At 41.5% G+C, this 19,426-nt stretch overlaps 1 protein-coding gene across 1 annotated transcript in view; it reads right to left on the bottom strand.

Moving 5' to 3' along the window:
• FNDC1 (fibronectin type III domain containing 1) overlaps window positions 1-18,479 on the bottom strand; it is a 51,815-nt gene extending 33,336 nt beyond the window's left edge. The window contains exons 1-8 of the mRNA XM_026066502.1: window positions 18,278-18,479; window positions 16,004-16,102; window positions 14,051-14,168; window positions 11,886-12,073; window positions 11,219-11,326; window positions 7,721-7,909; window positions 4,735-6,939; window positions 1,693-1,808 (exon numbers count right to left, since the gene is read on the bottom strand). Of these exons, the coding sequence (XP_025922287.1) occupies window positions 1,693-1,808; window positions 4,735-6,939; window positions 7,721-7,909; window positions 11,219-11,326; window positions 11,886-12,073; window positions 14,051-14,168; window positions 16,004-16,102; window positions 18,278-18,479 (3,225 nt within the window). The remainder of the gene's footprint in view (window positions 1-1,692; window positions 1,809-4,734; window positions 6,940-7,720; window positions 7,910-11,218; window positions 11,327-11,885; window positions 12,074-14,050; window positions 14,169-16,003; window positions 16,103-18,277) is intronic.
• Between the last annotated feature and the right edge of the window lie 947 nt (window positions 18,480-19,426).

Below are 19,426 nucleotides of genomic sequence, written 5' to 3'. Positions count from 1 at the left end.
CAGGAACTAGGCTCCAGAGTTTCACAAGAACCATATTCATATCACCCACTATAGGACTCATGAGCAAAGGAACAACTCTATTTTCTTGGGCTACACAACTCCAAAGTTGGATTCCTGTAATACTGGTTTGAATATGACCCTGAGTCCTTTAGAAAATGGGATTTAAGAGTGAGTCTACCAACCAGAAAAAATAAAAATTAAACTAGATCATTTAGATTAAAACAGCAGTGAAAATAAAGTAACTAAGATTTTAATTGGGGTAGGAGACTGATGAAAAGCCTCTGTCGCATACAGCAAATCTGTCTGAGAGCTTGGATTGAATTCAAGGGGGTAACTGTAATTAAAATCCAGTCCCCATTGCTACTTCAACCCAAAATAGCTGAAGTGGATGCTGTTTCAACCTGAGTTAATATACAGTATGTCACAGAATAGAAAAATACAAAATGTGTTAAATGTTGAGAGGACACTGGGAAGAGGACATAGGAGCAGTTTCAAGTGGGCAAGAAGGACTTATATTTGGCTTTAGGAAATACTCTGTAGCATGAGGACAGTAAACCACAAGAGCAGATCGCCTGCTGTTGCAGAGGTCTGGCAGCCCCCACCTCTGGAGGTCTCCGAGCCGCAGCTGACAACACAGATGAAGATATAGATTGTCTTGCCTTACAGGATGTTTGTCTTGCTTGGAGCAATGCCCTCCTCTCCAACCTCCACTACCTTGGGTAGGGAGAGAGGACCTACGCCCCCCCAGGGACCCTTTCAGCCCTCTTTCTGGAGTCTATTTAAATGGCCTTGGACATGCTTTTCAAAAACCCTCCCTTGAATATGCTGTCCTTGATGCACCTTTTAATGTTTCTCTACTGCAAGCTAGTAAATTAAAGTGGCCACAAAACGTCTTTACACCCCTCCGTTTATTTGTATCATGCAGTGTTTTATCATGTGAGTAGCTCCACTGACTTCAGTGAGGCTGGTCACAGGCTCATCCTATTCAATGTTTGGACAAACATGTAGGAAACACCAATTCCTTTCAAACATTGGTTGGTTATAAATTGATTGGGAAGGATTTTAAAAGACAAGATCTGGGCATTTAGGCACCCAGTGGGGATTTCCCATTAATGGTACTTGAACTCTTCTAAAAATATCACTAGAAACATATCTGTATGAAGTACAAAACATTTAAAGATATCACCTTGACGCCTGTCAACCCAGGGAAGCTATCTGGAAATATGACAAGATGCGCATTTAAAGCATCAAGACACTTGTGGAGTAACTTTACATTTCTACACTCTTGTTCATGAGTTTCTCCCTGGAGTGTCAGTCTGGAATAAGCATTGCCAAATATGCATTCCATGATAACTATCCCAGCCAGTTTCCACTCATATTGCATGGTAGACAAGTCCTGAGCAACTTGGGAGCAAAAGTCCCATTGACTTTGAAGAAAAACGCTTCACTAAATCTATGGGACTAATGTTATAGTTGAAAATTCAAGCCATTATGCTTTAAATCAGCCATTTAAAATGTCCAAAGAATGAAATGTTGTATTTGTCACTAGATTTAAATGGAACAACAGTGGAAACTAAGTGTAACCTCATTTTACACCTTCTTTGACTGAGGGACACTGTTTCTTTTTGTAAAGAAAAGGTAAGTAAAACAAAAGGCCAAAGCATCTTGAATTTGCAGAGAAGGTCACCCTACCCACTTTGTTCCTTGAGGGCCATTGATTATTCTCTGTCCACTTGGTTTTCCATTATTACCAGGTAGTATTTTTCCATTACCATTTTTCATTGTAAGATTTGGCCTGCCATTATAACCTGAAATAGAGAAGAAAACACACTATTCTGAAAAAAGCTGCACATATTACAAATCACATGTTAAAACACAAAGAAATGCAATATCTCTTATGAATGTGTTATTAAATACAAGTCCTGTGGAAGTATTTCACATGTACAGGTTACAAAATGATGGCCATTAGTGATTCTTAACTTTGTGTAACACTTGCAGATATTCAGGGTTTCGTCATTATGAAGTTTCTCGCAATTTGTATTCAATATTCAAACATTAAACCCAACATAAAATGTCACTGCTGAATCTGACTACACATAAAAGGCTAGATTCACCAGCATGCTTGGGTCGCCATTTACTGCAGCGAAGATGGAAACATGGCCTCACGGGTTCTACTCAGATTGTCCATAGGACTGCTTTATGGCACCAATACGGTGCAAAGCAGCCATGGTGACTTTGGTTTGGAAACTATTAGCATCAGGAAACTGACATTTAAAATTGAAATCAAAATTATTAAAATAGTGAACACATTTAAATGGCTCCCAACATCATAACATCCAGGTGCCTTTTTCTGTAACATCCAATATACAGGAAGTCAGCTTCTATGCTGGAAAGCAGATATGCAAAACTGTCTGCCCAAGCTAGCTCTTCTAAAGACACCAGCACAAAGGGATCGCCAGCTAAGAAACCAAATGCAATGGTATTGCTGTTGGCTCATCTCATGACACATTAAAATAAAGATCAAGCTCAATCTTGGATGTACTTCYGATGACAGAAGATAATTTTCCAGTCTGGATTTCAGGATTTTCAGCCCTATCTTAGTGATTAGTTCAGACGTCCCAAAAAGCTTACAAACTGGTTTAGACCACCCACAGCAAATCCAGGTTTGCCACCATAGCAGTTAACAGGATATCTGCTTCAGACTCAAGAAACATCAGCCAAATCCTTTGTTTCTACAAACAGTTAAGCAGCAGAAAGGGGAAAATTTGATTAGAAGAATCAAGTAAGCCTGACTCTCCTCTTAAACTCTCCTCTCCACCACAGCAAATCAGGAGAAGCACCAATACTGAGAACCTTCCTACTGATGTGGAATAAATGAGGGCAGAAAAAGCCCGCATAGCACTCAGCAAATCAGGCATTTCACTTCTGCTTAGAGCAACTGTTATGACACTCTCATATCTGTGCAACCAAAAATGATTTATTCTAAAGAAGTTAAACACTTGTGTTTTGTCCCTACCACGTTAATCTGGTATCTTCAATCCCTCTGGGATTTTGAATAAAACAGGGCAGTATTTCTAGGCAGCACTTCTACCATTAATATGTTTGTGATCTTTGTAAGCATTTGTGGAGTGAGGTGAGAAAAAATGTTATTAAACAAAATAACTTTCTTGCCCTATCCTTATACAAACCTGTAGTGATGAACTGAAAGGAGAGGGAATGGGAATTACCTCCATAAGGGTTTTTTTTCCCCCCTAAAAGGAAAGGCTCTTTCTCTAGCTGAAAAACAAGGCCCACCTCACATAGCTACACAGAAACACATTCAGCTCAGAGCTGGAAAAGCAGCGGCACTGAGCTGCAGGCCCTCAAACTCAGAAAGGGCAGTAACTGTCACATTCTAGCTCACAGACTTGCCTCCAGCAAATATATATGAAATGAATATATACGAACTAAACACTCCTTGGCTATTAACTTTCCAGTTCCATGGGTAATGGCACCATTTCCAAAAATGAAGGGATTTTTAGAGGGATGAAGGAGTCTTCAGGGAGGAGGAACTACCTACATCATTTCCACGCCATGGGTGAATGGAGTTCTGGGGACTTTGCCATGTCTGAAAGTCGGACATTACATTTAAACTTTCTGCCATAAATCCCATCCTCCCTGATATTATTTAAGGTTTGCTTCTGCTTGAAAGTTCTGCAAGCTGGTGGACCTCTACACAATGTTTAGTCTGACTAAAACCAGGGCATAGCAAGTAAAATAACCCAGCTGTATTGTTCATTGTATAGCAGTGAGACCACATTAAATAAGATGTTCTTATCCACATATAGCATAGAACGCACTTACTAAAACACTCAGGTAACTCAATACAATTCTTGAATGTCCATGCACTAGATGGAGAAAAAAACATTTGTAACTCTAGCAAAGCCACTGAGACTGTCTGGGATCACCTTAGGTCACACAGGGAATCAGTACATGACACACCTTTATTGTAGGATCTGCTGTTCCACCACCCACACAGTCAGTAGATATTTTGACAGAAAGCAAGTCTCTAACCTTTGGGATAAATCTCAGCCATAAAGGTATCAGAAGACCTGACTGCAATGTGAGCAATCCTCATCAGGAATATGCAACCCTGAGTTGTCCATCCATTTTATCCCTCTACTCAGAAATAAGAGGAAAGTGCTTTAAAAATTAGTTAAAGAAAATATTGCATGCCAGTACAGTCTGAGGAAACATCTTATTGCCTGGGGATGGGCAAGGTAGGACCACATAATCTGCCAAAGCTTTTTTAATAGTCCATATAAGGAAGAACAATATACCTGAGAGGTAGTCATATTCAGAGTACAAATGTTCTTTCAGTGCATATTCAGCGAAGTCATTACTCAAAAAGGAACATAGCCCTCTTTCCATTATAGTCCCTAACTCTGTCATCAGATCTGCCCAAATAGACCACTTGAGATTCAGAGATCTCTGTGGAACATGGGATCCTGTGCAAGTCAGGCTGCAGGATCCTGCACAGATCAGACTGCAAGACCAAGGGTCTGGGGCACCACATCACACTTTGCTTAGACATTGCCCTCAAGAAGTGGGCTCCCCAAGACCACCAAAATTAAAGCTAATACATTACAATAAATAACTTAAACTGCACTCTGARGGAGGACTTTCCATTTCATCTAATGGCTGATGTTAGGAAAAACTCAGTATAGTGAGGTTACTAAAACAAAGACAACATACCTTGCCTATAAGAAGGTCTAACAAAATGCCGTTGGGAAGGGCTCCGTAATCTGGAGTTCAGTAGTCGCTGGTGAGGGGACAAAGTGGAAGAAGAAACTGTTGGAGAAACACTGTGCGTGGTCRTAGATGCAGAAGAATGTGGCCAAGCAAAGCTTGGTTTAGATGGGGTATGTTTGTTAGGGGGGTGAGGAATCCGTGATGCTATAGCAGAGCTGCCCGGTGATTCAGGAGAATGTATTTTTAATGTTGGAGTTTTTTCCTTCTCTTCCTCTTTAGATCTTACTTTGTGAGGTAGAAGAGTGTCCATAGATTTTCTTCTATCACTAGTAGTGTCATCATATGTGTTTTTGTTACCTCTAGAAACAGAGGGTGACCATTTTGCTGCCAAAGGTGATGTGGATTTCTCCTCTGATTCTTTCTGATCATATTCACTATAATAATCATCCTCTTCATTAGAACCTGACTGACGAGATTTAGATGAAGAGAAGGAAGGAACTTTTTGAGAAAGTTCAAGTTTGGATATTTTTGATGGCAACAGGCCATATTTTTTCTCTGTTTGGGGTACTGTTCTTGTAGCAACCCTTGAACGAGTAGGTAACGAAGGACGAGTTTGTCTCAAAGAAGGGGAGGACAACCTTGGATTATACTGGTGGTCCTTTACTGTATTGCTGGCAGAACTGGAATCTGGCTGACTAAGTTTTGATTTGTAGGAAGCTGCCTGAGAACCTGACCGCTGTTGGTTCAATAGGGACAAACTTGAGCTTCCCCGAGAGAAAGAAGCAGGTAATCCCCTAGAAGTGGAGACRTCTTTAGGAGATACAGACCAGGTGCTTGCTCTGTCACTATCTTTTGCTACATCCTCATCCTCATTTTCCTGCAATTCTTCGTTACTCTGGGATGAGACRGGAGACGGCAGGCGCCGGCCCCTAGAATGAAGTAAGGAAGGGCTGGTTTGTGCCTTCTGAAGAGCCTCTGAGCGGGAGCTCTTCTGTGATGGAAGATGAGAGGGGAATGTCTTTTTAGGCAAAGACAAACTTGGCTTTGATTGAGCTAGGGTTTCTTTTACCTCTTGACTGTCCTGCTCCTCAGGCTTATATTTGGAAAGAGAAGATTGCAAAGGAGAATGCTTTTCTGGAGCAGCTGCTCTACTTTGATGTTCTTCTGAGTCAGAGCGGGGTGACTTTTCACTGTGTGTGTCTCTGAGGTGAGAATCGGAATCTACCTGAGGATTTCTTTTCTTAGAATAGATTGCTGAAGAAGACTGCCTGGAAGCGGATAGAGAGGGATTGTGTGCAATGGCTGCAGACAAGGATTTTTCATCTTGTGAGCCCTCCCCATAATTCTTATCACCATCCTTTCCATCAGATTTGGCACTAGTGAAGGAGCGAGAGTGAGGTGAAGTGTGACCAGAAATAGCAGACCTTGATGAGACTGCCACAGCAGCTAATTTTGAATCCTTCCACATGTGAGAATTGGAGGCTGAAGGAAGCCTTGTTTGCTGCAACCTAGAACTGGACTGTTCTGCTCTGCCCTCTGCTTCTTCACTGTCATACTCGGTATAACTACCATGAGCAAGATCATTATTTTTGGCAGGTAGAGCATGGGAAGAGGTTTTAGGAGAAGGAATATTAGCGTTGCTCTGCCTCGGTTGCTTTGTTTCATTATCTGTGTACTTGGAAAAAGAAGAGGCAGAAGAGCGTTGTGTTGAGGATGGTAACAGTGCTAGTGGCTCACGTTTACCTGTGCTTGTCTGTCGTGACCCCTCTGATGCATGGGTTTGAACAGGGTTCCTCCCTGAAGCAAGGACAGGGTGGACCGGCCGACTAGGGGGCAAAGGTCTAACAACACTTCTCTGATCCTGGGCTTTTGGTGGTGGTGTTGGAGCTTCATGGGAGGAATCGTTATCATCTGTCACTTCAGTGGACTGGAGATCAGGTTCCAGCTCACCTGCCTTTCTAGAAGGTAACTGAGATTTATTCAGGACTCCTCCAGCCAAGATTTTATTCTTATATTCAGAAAGAAGACTCTTTTTACCACTAACACTAGGTGAATGAACAGATGAATGCTTAGAGGAAAGCGATGGCTGGATTTTCGAAGAAACAGATGAAGACTGAGAAGGAGATGAACCAGCATTTCCAGTTTTTTTAGCCTTTGAATTATCTTGAATATTTGCTTGTTGCTGAGCAATCAAATCCTCATGAACATCTGGAAAAAAAAAAAGAAAAGACAATCTTTATTCATAACAAAAGAAGCACAAAAACTGACCAAGAAGAGAAAACAGTGAGGTAGCAAGAACCAGGTTACGCATGAGAATACAGGACAATAATTGTTTCTGTATTAATTAATGGAATTAATTCCATTAATGGAATTATTATAACTTGCATAAAACAGAGCAATTAAAATAAAAYGTCTGAAAGCAGGGATTGCAGCATCATATCAGTGGAACCAAATCCCTGGCAGAACTTAGTCATGTTGATAGCTTGATGCTGTGTTATCCCATCTGAGGATGTGGCCCACATTTTTAGTTAACTCAGTAAATTTTCTGTCCCCACGACAGCATCTTTTTGAAAGAAGCAAGAGCAAGAAGTCTGAATAAGGTCTAAGAGAAGTAAATGACTAACTTTGAAGAGTGGAAGTGGCCAGGAGTAGTGCAACTAAAGAAACAAATTATGGTTTTCTTTGGACTTTGGAAAACAAGAAGAGCACACAGCATATTCATGCAGCAAACCATGAAATAGGGCATGATAAGAATTTATTTAAAATGTTGCAATATCCATTAAATGCCCTTTTAATTGCTGCGGAGTGATGAATGCTTATCTACAAGCATCTCTTTGGACAATATAGTCAGGAAAAGCTATCAGAAACAGTGTTAAGGAAGCAAAATCACACTGGTTAGATGGAGCACAGAGGAAGCTAAGAAAAGTCAGTAAGAATGAACATAACTGGGACCAAGGCAAGAATGGACAGACTAGGCCATGATGCTTACCTGCTGGGATGGCAACACTGAAGGCTTTAGACTGAGGACCTTGTCCCCTCCTGTTTGCTGCACGAATTTTGAAAATATAGCGCTCCCCAGACTGCAGACCATCTATTATGGCTGATGTTGTAGCTCCAGAGTAGGTGACGGACTTTGCTCCAAATGGCTTGAGAGCCGGGGCGTATGAAAGAATGTATTCTGAAATGATTTGGCAGACGGTTGGAAGGAGGAAACTGAAAACAGTCCTGTTTCCAGCGGACAGACTGTATGGGTAGGATGAATTAGAACGTGCATTACTAAAATTAATACACTAGCAATGCACGTCGAGTCAACAGCTGGAGTATAAAGACATGATATACATACTGGTAAGCTGAATAAACATTTGCTCATCTTAATAGACAAAAGCATACCACATCAATGAGCTAAAGATTGAGACCTTAGCTATACCTTTCTAATAATACACAGGCAACAGTCCCCATCAGTGTGAAGAGTTACCACCAAGAGTCCCAGCAACGGCCATGCTTTCCAGACAGAAGGCGTGGGGGGACATGAGAAAGTTACAGCACCAGCAGTGCCAGGCAGTTTGGCTTGCTGTATTGATACACCACTTTTAGTTTCTGAACACCAACTAATGAGAGAAAAAACGAGTCCTCTGAAAAAATAAACTGTCCTAAATCAAAAATAATGGAGGAAACCTACAAGAGAAAATGTATCAAAGACAGTAAACATATATGAACATTGCCAAGAAAATACAAACTGTTCTACTCATTTTGGAAACACAGTCTGAAAGATGGTATAAATACTAAGTAGGATGGATTATTACAGTAAGAATACCCACATTATTACAACTGTTGGAGTGTGAACGGATTTTAGATTTTCCCAGGGAAATAAAAGTTTTGAACCTACTGATTAGTAACAAAGATATTTACAAACAACAACACACAATCCGGAGAATATTCTTCCAAAACATCACTTGCTCCAAAGATGGATAATGCATAATTGTGTTACTGACTGTAACTATGTCCACAGCAAACAAGAATATTAAAAATCTTTCTTTCCCACAGAAACTATTTGGAAGAAGATCTAATGGCATATTCACACAATTAACTTTCAAGACATCAGTATTAAAATCAGGTGGCATTTTCAACAAAGCCTTGACACAGTTCTAATTACACTGCATTTTAAGACTCCAGTCATGCAAAAGCAGCTCTGTCAGTCCACTCTAGGAAGACTCTACCAGCATTAATGGTCCATATACTCATTCCCAAGCAGTGCTGGAGCCTGAAGAACACCCCCATGAAAACACCAAAGCATTTACTTTACACATATGAACAATACCACTGCAGTCAAATATAAATGTTTCCAGCTTAGCCTTTGCTTACAGGGGTTTCTGCACTGGATTTTAATTGTAAACTGCAGACCAGTAGGTAAAATTCATGCCTTGATGATTTGAGGTTTTTCCCTAAAAAGTACTTCCACCAGGAAATAATGGCACTGCATATTACCAAATGGTAACAATAACACATCTGTCCAACAAAATTAAAATCTTCACTGTCAGATAAACCGTGCTTATTAACTATATCAAGAGCATGCACCATTGCACAGAGAGCAAGGCAAGGCCTTGTTGCTACTTAAGATGCTCACCCTGCTCTCACATTTCAATTTAGGATTACAGAGGTACCTATGCATCAAAATAGCTTTCTATATTGAGGGAAATTTCACCTTTATCAAAATAATTGTAAGCATGAAGAGGAGTTTTCCCATTACACTCTCAAAGGGATGTATCTTAGAGTGTAGGTAAGATTTTAGTGACGTGCAGGCTTCCTTTTCTTTTGAATCCTCTGTAAGAGGCACTGACATCAGCCACAAACAGGATTTTGAAAATAAATTCCAAGGGCTGCCACTTTCCTCTCTCCGAACAAAGAAAATTCTAGAATATAATAACAACATTAAAACAGGAAAATTTTTCTTCTTCCGAAAACGAGCCTGTATTCATTAGCATTAAGAAATAAGCCAAGTGTAAGTCATCAAAACCAAGATGAAGAATCATCAATTTTTTCACATGCAAATGCATTTACTGATCAGTAAAAAGAAAAATCAAAGTATTAGAAGGCATGCTGAGTTTTGTTTTCTGTTTTGTGTTTTTGTTTTAAGATATAATGGCTATTCAGGATGATATATGATGGGTACACTGGAGTAATTATTATTTGCACAGGCCCTGGCGTTACTTCTGGTAGCTTTCAAATGGCTACCAGAGGGCAACTTAAGGGCAGGTTTGAAAAACAAATGGACAAAACCAGAAAGATTTCTGATTGCCATGTGCTATCAACACTGACTATGAAGTGCTAATTCAGTAGTTTCATTTAGCCAGTATAAATATCATTCACACCGTTTATTTCATTTAAAAATAAGACCTCTCCTGTTACACTTCATTCTCAAAAAACCTCATAACAATATATTAGACATATATAAGTGTTCAACCTTTGAATAGCAAGTCTCTTTAAAATGATTGCTCTAGACAAATCATCTAAAAAACAACAGACAAATATGGACAAAGGGTTACAGATTGCTCAAAATTAGGAGCAGATTTTAAATTTCAGATAATGTCCCTGAATGACCCTACTTTAAGAAATAATAATTCTTGGACCYAATTGCAGCTCCGTTGAAGCAACTGGCAAAACTCCTACTGACTTCAAAGAGGAAAAAATTTCATCACTGCCCTGACGAATACATAAAGCAGGTATTTTCTGCTGACACAGTACACTTCCTTCTTCACACCAATGTTTTTTTAAATCCTGAGATCCTACAGCGCTGATGAGGCACCTCCAGAAATTTGTGTGACCCAAGAACACAGTCCTATCAATCGCAGGAGAATGGGAGGAACCAAATAACCTGCCTATTCATTTTTGGAGGGAAAAAGGTAAAAAAAAATCATGGAAGATTTTTCTAAATCATATGCAAGTAATCTGCCACTGACAAATTAGCAGAATGGCCATATATGGCAACACTACAGTACATGGGGCTTATATGTGAAAAGTGTTGAAATCGCTACTAGTGTTTGTTTCTTAAGAAGAGGCTTTCATTCCATGATAAATTAGAAATATAACAAAACATAAACCCATTCACTTTCTTGGCAGCTACCCAACTTTTCCTAACTTATTTCTTTGCCTAACTTTCATAAATCCTTTGGGAAACTTCCTTCTGGAGTTCCACTTCAACCTGCTTATTAACAGAAGGAGAGGGTAAGGACGCATCTGTGATAACCCAGGAAGCCTTGTGGCATCCTGGGCACAAGGTGGCAGCTTCCCAACAGCACAGGGGAGAAGCTGAGGCTGGGCTGGAAACAAGAAACATCTTGCTCCGGTGTAAGTCTTTAACAAAGTCGTGGCATAGCTGGCGATGATGTGTGGACAAACCCCTGCTCGTTCCAGCTTCCTGCAGAGTGACAGTCTGGATTCAAGAAGAACAGCTTCCTGCGGGGGTTAAAAACCGATGGTGACAACTTACCTTTGACTTTTCCTTCACTCTCTGGAAGAGCATCCCAGGATGCCGCGACAGAAGTGGGTTTGCCTTTTAATGGCCAAACATCCAAATTTTCAGGAGCGCTGGCAGGAGCTGTGAAACAGCCACAGGCAGAAGAGGCAACTAAGAAAAGCTTACTCACATGGCATATACTTCTTGCTCCTTCTTCTCATTGCAGAACTTTCTATATGACCATTTCAAAGATAAAAACTGAAGTATACAAACGGCTCAGGTGCATGTGTGCCTATATTAGATACAAGGTCCCCACTGTAAAATTTTACTCCACACTTTTGGGGACAAGCTGTCTGCACAAGACTGCTACTGTGGCTTAGCTGAGTGGAAAGCTGCTGTAATTTGATTGTTAYGGACCACTTCGCTGTACCAAAACTTGAGTCTTCTCAGTAGTAGAGGCAGAATTTAGAAATTACCAGAATTTAGCCCCAGAAAAACCGATACCGATCTCTCACCTGCTCTAACCCTGCCGCAATAGCAGCCCTGGATGTGCTCACCAGGGCCTGCTATAGGGAAACAGGCAGCAGCACTGAGGCTGTTTTTGTTTTTCTGCTTATCCTGGCTATGCCTCAAGCCAGCCCTACTTTGCAGCTTAAATCCTCAAAACTTGTATCACACCAAAGATCTTTTTAATACATACCTGCTTCTGGGGTCCGCTGGTAAACAGACGCACTCCATTTGCCTTCCTTTTCTCCCTCCAAGATTTGGACGGCAAATTCGTACATGTTATCTGGCATCAGATTCTCCACCAGCGCCCGCCGGTGAGACACCCGCTTGTAATCCCACCTTGCTGATTCCCCCTTTTCCCGATAACGAACATTATATTGCCTGGGATTAGAAACACAGGAGATAAAAAGTCACACCATAAAAGAAATAACATTAGTAGAATCAGACAGGTTGTTTTTGCCTTGGCTAACCTGCTGCAGAGGGAACAGTGAACAGTGACAAGTGAAGCCTATGGTACTTACTTTGCCCTAATAACTGGTCTTTAAAAACAAAAACAGAAATACAAAAAAAAGCTGCCCAAACTGGCAGTGGCCATGTAAGAATTCACTCTTGGGAAGGGCAGGCACTATTTGTCCTGCTCTCCTTGGCAGGAACGCTATGCTGGATGTCTCTGTAACACCACGGGGGTAGAAGAGAACCACCCCAGTGACAGCTGTCCACAGGATAGAGCAACCAGCAAGCGCCCCTCTGCAGCTAGMCCTATGAGATATAGTCCTCCCAGGGAGCTGGGACTGCAGGCAACACATTTCTGCCCAGTTCCCATCCAAGACTGTTAACCTCTGCAGAGGTAACCTAGCCTGCTGTGTATTTAGTCCCCCTTGTATACACAGACCTCCAGCCTTTCAGAGAAAGGTTATCTTTTCACTGCATAGTACATGAGCAGTGCACAGCAGTCCCAGATGCTTCCTGGGGGGTCTGGAAATTACCCAAATGCAAGCAATGGAATACTACCACCACCAAGCGCCTGCATCTTTTAAGCGAGCATTTGTGCATTCTTCTAATAGAGTCTGACTACATTCGTCCCATGGGACCGAGTGCTCTTTCCAGCTTCTTACTGAAAACATCCCTTCTTTCAGGGGAAGCCGCAGTTCCCTCTGAACCAAGCCGGGGYGTCCCGGAAGGCTCCACGCCACTGTCTCACAGCTGCGGTCTGCCCTGACAATCTAATCCAAAGCCTCGCCTCTGCCTTTCTGCCTCTGCCTATGCCCTGTCCCCTGCCCCTTCGTTCCYCACACACAAATGGGGATTTGAACTTCCCAGAGTGCAATGTGGTCACAACCATGTACCAGTCATGTGAATAACAAAAATATCCCTGGTTGGTGCTGACAACATTTTGGAAGGGATCTAAAAGACTACGGTCCAGCATTTATACAGACCTCTAAATACCGGAGACCAGGGTGAGGTCCAGTGGGGTGAGGAGGGTAAACGGCCCCACACTTACCCACATCAGGTTTCTAACAGCCTCTTGGAAGCATCTACCACCAGCCACTCTTATAGGAAGGAATATGCAAATTCCTATCTTTTATTATGCCTCAGCTAAATTATTCCCATAATGAACTATTATTAAATAAATACAAACCTATCAGTAGTCAGTTTGAAGCAGTTCACCTTTAGTATGTATTCACAGAATCACAGAATCACAGAATCACAGAATGGTTGAGGTTGGAAGGCACCTCTGGAGATCATCTAGTCCAAACCCCTGCTCAAGCAGGGTCAACTAGAGCACGTTGCACAGGATTGCGTCCAGATGACTTTGGAATATCTCCAGGCATGGAGACTCCACAACCTCTCTGGGCAACCTGTTCCAGGACTCAGGCACCCTCACAGTAAAGAAGTTTTTTCTCATGTTCATACAGAACTTCCTGTGTTTCAGTTTGTGCCCATAGCTCAGTGGTGCCCTATCGCTGGGCATCACTGAAAAGAGTCTGGCCCCATCCTCTTTACACCCTCCCTTCAGACACTTATACACATGGATAAGATCCCCCCTCAATCTTCTCTTCTCCATGCTGAACAGTTGAACAGTCCCAGCTCTCACAGCCTTTCCTCACATGAGAGATGCTCCAGTCCCTTCAGCATCTTAGTAGCTCTTTGCTGGACTCGCTCCAATAGCTCCATGTCTCTCTTGTACCGGGGAGCCCAGAACTGGGCACAGTACTCCAGATGTGGCCTCACCAGGGCTGAGTAGAGGGGGAGGATCATCTCCCTCGACCTGCTAGCAACAATCTTCCTAATGCAACCCAGGATACTATCAGCCTTCTTGGCCACAAGGGCAAGAAAAAAAAGCACAGGGCTAATTACCTATTTGCTGCAACCCTCTTCTGTTTTTCATACAGTGGGTCTGTCCAAGCGACGAGCACAGACTGAGAGGACATAACTCGAACACTTATGTCTTGTGCCACCTCCACCTCTTCCTCCTCTGAAATGGCAAAGTAAAATAGCAAGTCAATAACAAGAACATTGTTCTTGTGAGATCTCAGTAAAACAGTAACTGTCTTCCACTGATGTTATAAAAGGTGCACAGCACAGATGTATAACAAAGATGACAGTAGTGGAAAACCAAGTACGCTGATTACAGATAGTGCCCCATGGCAACATCATTTCTTCTGTTGGGTTTCTGCTTATAAGACCAGAGTACTAATGTATTTTACAGTCCTTAAATATTCTATCAATTCCAAAACTGTTACTTATAGCAAATATTTTATTAACATACTCACATTCCTCCTCTCTGGCAAACCCACTACTAGAGCTGCCTGGAGGGCAGATATTTTGCTTCATGAAAAATTTGGAAATTTTTTAATTTGGCTTCATTTTGAAGGGCAGTAAGACTAGAAACTGTCAAAAATTCTTCACAAGAGAGAATTCCTGTACATTTTACATTTCTGAGCACTTCGAATGTGTTGTTTGAATTCAGCTTTTAAGTTTTTATGGTATACAGGGCAAACAAAAAAATAAAAAAGCTCTAAAAGGAAAAAAATGTAATCATTGAAGTGGGGCCATTTTGATATTATCAGAATAGTTTTGGCAAACGTTTTTACAAAACTTTAAACTGAAGTTAAACTAATTTGATTTTCTGAAGTATTTTGATTTTGATGAAAGTCCATTTTCTATCTGTTCATCAAAGTTTTTCCAGTCTGCTCTAGGGACTACCCTTTGAAGGAAATTTACTACTGTTCTTATTAATGTGACAGTGACTATTCCCAAATATCTAAAGGCACAGATTACACAAGGTGCAATGTCCCAGTCCAAATCTTACAGAAGAATAATATTAGAAAAATGATGATGCCTCAGGAAAGGGATCAGTAAACTCTAGAGTATGCAGCACTAGGACACTGTCACTTTATGTACTGGAGAAGGACTACATAAACTGCAGGGTTTAGTATTTGTCACACAGTTGCTCTACTGTTTTCTCTAGGCTTGGGGATAAGGGAAAACATTTCCTTCTGATTCAAAGCAGAAATCTCTATGACTTGGACTGAAGGAGGTACAAGGTATGGACTTTTCTCTAGTTTCAGCTCAAATAAAATTTCAAGATACAGAGCTTGTGCTTTCCCTTTCATAGTCCACAGCATGCTCTCACAGCACACGTCATTGGTATCAAGCTAGCACTTGTTTGCTTTTTCTCTATGTATTTTTTCCATGGTATTTCTAAGTTTGGTTATACCAAATGAAAATATGACTGACAGTTCCAACACGGGTATTTTCCATCTGTGTCAAAATATCTGAAACACTCTGTAACCCCTGTAATGATCTTGTTGTAATGTGACAGGGTGAGAAAGTGGCCCAGGCAGGGAGATGACTGAGCCTCACTGATATTTCTTGACCTCAGCTACAGTATGCAGTACTTTGTTTCCAAAGCAAGTGACAACTTTTGCTGTCCAGGCTTAGCCACCTGCAGATCAACCCCCCCAGAAGATGGGGCAGAGACTTGACAATGAGGCACCCGGTTCTGGAGACCCTGGCGTTGATCCTGACTAACTCTTCTCCTGTGGTCACTGCAAGTTTGCCAAGAGGAGGAGATAAAAAAAACAGAACCCCCCAACAAAATACAACAACCAACCATGCTGCAGAGTTGTGTAATTTTATTAAGTCCTGCTTGAGTTAGAGCAGCAATCAGAGACATCCAGCAGGCTCTGTGGCCCACAGAGAAATAACTAGCAGGTTTTGCCCCAGAGAACTTATCTAAAATCACAAAGCTAGCTCTTTTCATTCAAATGGACCCAGGACTTGATGGCAGATGTGAAAGAAACATACCTGTGGCCTTCCTTTTAGTTAAAGATGACCTATATACAGGTTGACTCCGTCCTTGGGAGTTCCTTGATGGCAGTGAAACCACATGAACCGATTCAGAGGCTGTACATGTGAGAAAAAAAGAACCAGGCTTTCCTGTAATCTTTTTCATAGCAAAAAATTTACATTTTTTTCAGGCAAAAGCCTGCTTTATTCCTTTCTGAGATACAAAAGGAGAAGCTCCCCTGAAAGGTAAATTATTTAAATTCATGGTATCTATCTAAGAGATCTGAATTTGCATGCAGCAAGAATAATAAACCTCATATTTTAGAAGCAGAAAAGCAAATTATTAACAAGAAAAAACATTACAGGGGTCCATCATTCTAGGTTTGAGTTTCTCTCATGATAATTTCTTCATTATTTAAAAACCACTTGTTCTCCCTCTTGAAAAAAGTAGTATAAAAGCAATGAAAACCAGAAGTAGATGCTTAAAACCATATTACATAGTATTTCTCATCAAGTATCTTACTGAACTCTCACTAAGTCACTGACAAGTTTTCCATTGACTTCACTGATCCCTGGGCAGGCACTCCAACTCTGCACAGCAGTAGCACACGCTGAGCAAAAAATGTATGGGGGAGTTTCTTGCACATATACATGTCTCAACCCAGCTGCCTCCACAGAAGGGTCAGGCTGGCCCCTTTGGGAGCAGAGGAGGAGGCAGTGGGAGGCAGCAGCTGAGCAGGACACCTTGGAGTCTGTCCCCCTGCACATGGTAACATGACAGCAGCATCTCTGTGTCTGTACCACACCAGGCCCATTTAGTTTTATGCCCGCAGACTCCCTTTATAGCTACTATCCAACACTCAGTACATAGCACCTGGGGACAGCCGTTGCCTGAAGAAACTCAGAGTGCAAGCAACAGGAAAAGAAACAGAAAACAGAAACAAGGCCACCATGGAGAGTCTCAGACCACAGGGGGTACTGGATTTCCAACACAAAATCTGCACAGATGTGGAAGGCGGCTGCAGTGAGCCTACTTCCAGAGATGGTCGTGGCACAGAAAGATGAAAAAGTGAAGGAATACTAGAAAAGGAGTGAGAAATGAGTAAGAGATTTGTGTTAGGAAATGGTCTGAAACCCTGGAATAACTGATAAAGGTGACTAAGGAGTTCTCTCTCTTTTTGGGCAAACTGAGATAAAGATTTTCTTTTTATACAAAACCCAGAGAGCAGAAGAGGAAATAGATATTTACATTTCAAAGCCAGGAATTCTGGCAGCCAMGTGTAATTTTGGAATCATTATCAATTTTGTAATCTAACAGCAGACCATCTGTGAGATAGGCTTCCAGTTTGTATGAGAGATTTTGAGGGAAATAGGCTTAACCTCAAGCAAATGCATCCAAACAGCAAAAAGAAGTTGAAGCTTCTAGGAAGAAGATCAAAATAACACTTATGAGTGCACACCTATCGCCCAGAGCAGGCTAAAGGAATTTAGGTAGTCAGAAAGAGACAGGGCAGCCAGTGACACGTGGGGATGACACAAACAGCGCAGAGGGAAATGCTCAGCCTCTAGGGAGACAAAACTGTTGCAGTTAGCTGGGAAATTCTTTAAATAAATGACATCTAGGGCACAAGTGCAAATCATCACAGCATGGCAGAAGGACAGGAAACATAGAAAAAGCCAACCTGACTAACTCAGGAGCTCTTAGTAACCTGGACCTCAGAAAGGAATTAGAGAACATGGACACATGAATGTAACGCTCAAGCACAGACTCCACAAAACAGTTTTACTGGCAAAGGTAGATACATTCAATTACATTAATGTTTTTTTCTCTGGCCTGAAACAACTTAGGAACATAGAGTGTAAGAACAGAACAAGAAGCAATGCATATAAGAGTGACCCCACTGAGTGCCAGAAGAATCTGATCTATACCTCTTTTTCTCTGGCCATCTCCTTTCTATTAATATGAATAACATGAACATGGTCTCTCTTTAATGCAGAATCAAGTTCTGCTACACTTTCTACCCTGATCATAATATTTTTCCATTAAGAACATATTACGCTATGGAATGAAAGCAAGCATCTTCATTTATACAAGTAATTTTGATGGCTACAATAACGTGTGATCTATGATCACCAAGCAGCAGCAGGGGATTAGAGATGTGCTTTAGCCTGGAGAGCATCCTTGTGAGATACTGTACATGAAACAAAAGATACAGAATGAATTGATGGGCTGATGAGCAAGGGTAGCCTGGCATCAGCTGAACTACATGGTATCTGGGAAATTTGGCTTACCTAGCTTTTTCGCTTCCTGGTTTTGTCGCTCTTGCAGCAGTGGAGCATAGCTCATCCTTCGGCTGCTTTCTCCATACCCACGGAGGTAACCTTGGGATCTGCTGCGTGGACCCCTGAAGCCTGCTCCATAAGGTGGCTTCCACCGAAATGATAACCTGCCATCCGGGGACTGGGCACGCACTCTCAGAGGTCTGTTTGGCATGTCCTTATCTTCAAAAAAAAAAGCAAACAAACACACAAAGCCCATCATGATTACTATGAAGCATGTGGCATGTATGGCAGTCCCTATAAGTCTGTTGCAAGCTCATCTATAAAATAAGAACAAAAAGCATAATTTTATAGCTTTTTAATTTTGCTATAAACCCCAACTCCAATAACAAGTGGATATACAATTCCAAGTGGATATACAATGCTCAGTAACGTCTTTTCCCAGACACTTCAGACAGACTGGTGCAAGACACCCAAAGTGAAAACATACCATAATACAAGGATGCCTGCCAGAAACTGTGGATGTCTTGCAGCTTTCCTGTTTCATCTTTTCCCTTTCTCTTAATCCCCTTTCCATAGTTCAGGCATACCAGTACATTGCTTTTTTGGCAAGTGCTAAAGGTCATTGTAAAATGAAGCACAGAACCATTCCACTATTTTTAAACTTTCATTTAGAAAGCCATCTACATTAAAAGCAGGTTCTCTTCTCTTAAACCCATCACTAATGGTTCTGCTCACTGACAGCCTCATGTTTACCAGGTCTGTTCTGCACATGCTTCAACTCTTGACTTTTAAAGCTCAGAATCACAAGCTCCTGTTATATAACCCCTTGAGCATCCAGTACCTTACACAAGTCATTTGTTTTTACATTTGCTGGCAAATTAGCATCTCTCTTTTAAGAAGCGAGACTGATGCAAGGATTATTCAAGCAACTAATTTGCTTGCTCTGAACAGCTTTTCCAGTTTTTGTGCTGCTCTCCACTGTGTATGAACTGCATCAYGCTAATGCACAGGTTGCAAGTGGACCAGGCAGAAACAGGAGGAAGAAGGGCACTCATTGCACCAGCTATGACTGAAATCTCCCAGATCCCTATTACAAATGATAAGTTGAAAAGTGCCAGTCAGCAAGCACTGACCAGCCACAAAGTCAGTAAGAAGGGT

Source organism: Apteryx rowi, unplaced genomic scaffold, assembly GCF_003343035.1.
Source record: "Apteryx rowi isolate R43461 unplaced genomic scaffold, aptRow1 scaffold_241, whole genome shotgun sequence".
Taxonomy (NCBI): domain Eukaryota; kingdom Metazoa; phylum Chordata; class Aves; order Apterygiformes; family Apterygidae; genus Apteryx; species Apteryx rowi.
The sequence above is the reverse complement of the archived record's forward strand: the minus strand, read 5'-3'. Positions and strand labels throughout refer to the sequence as shown.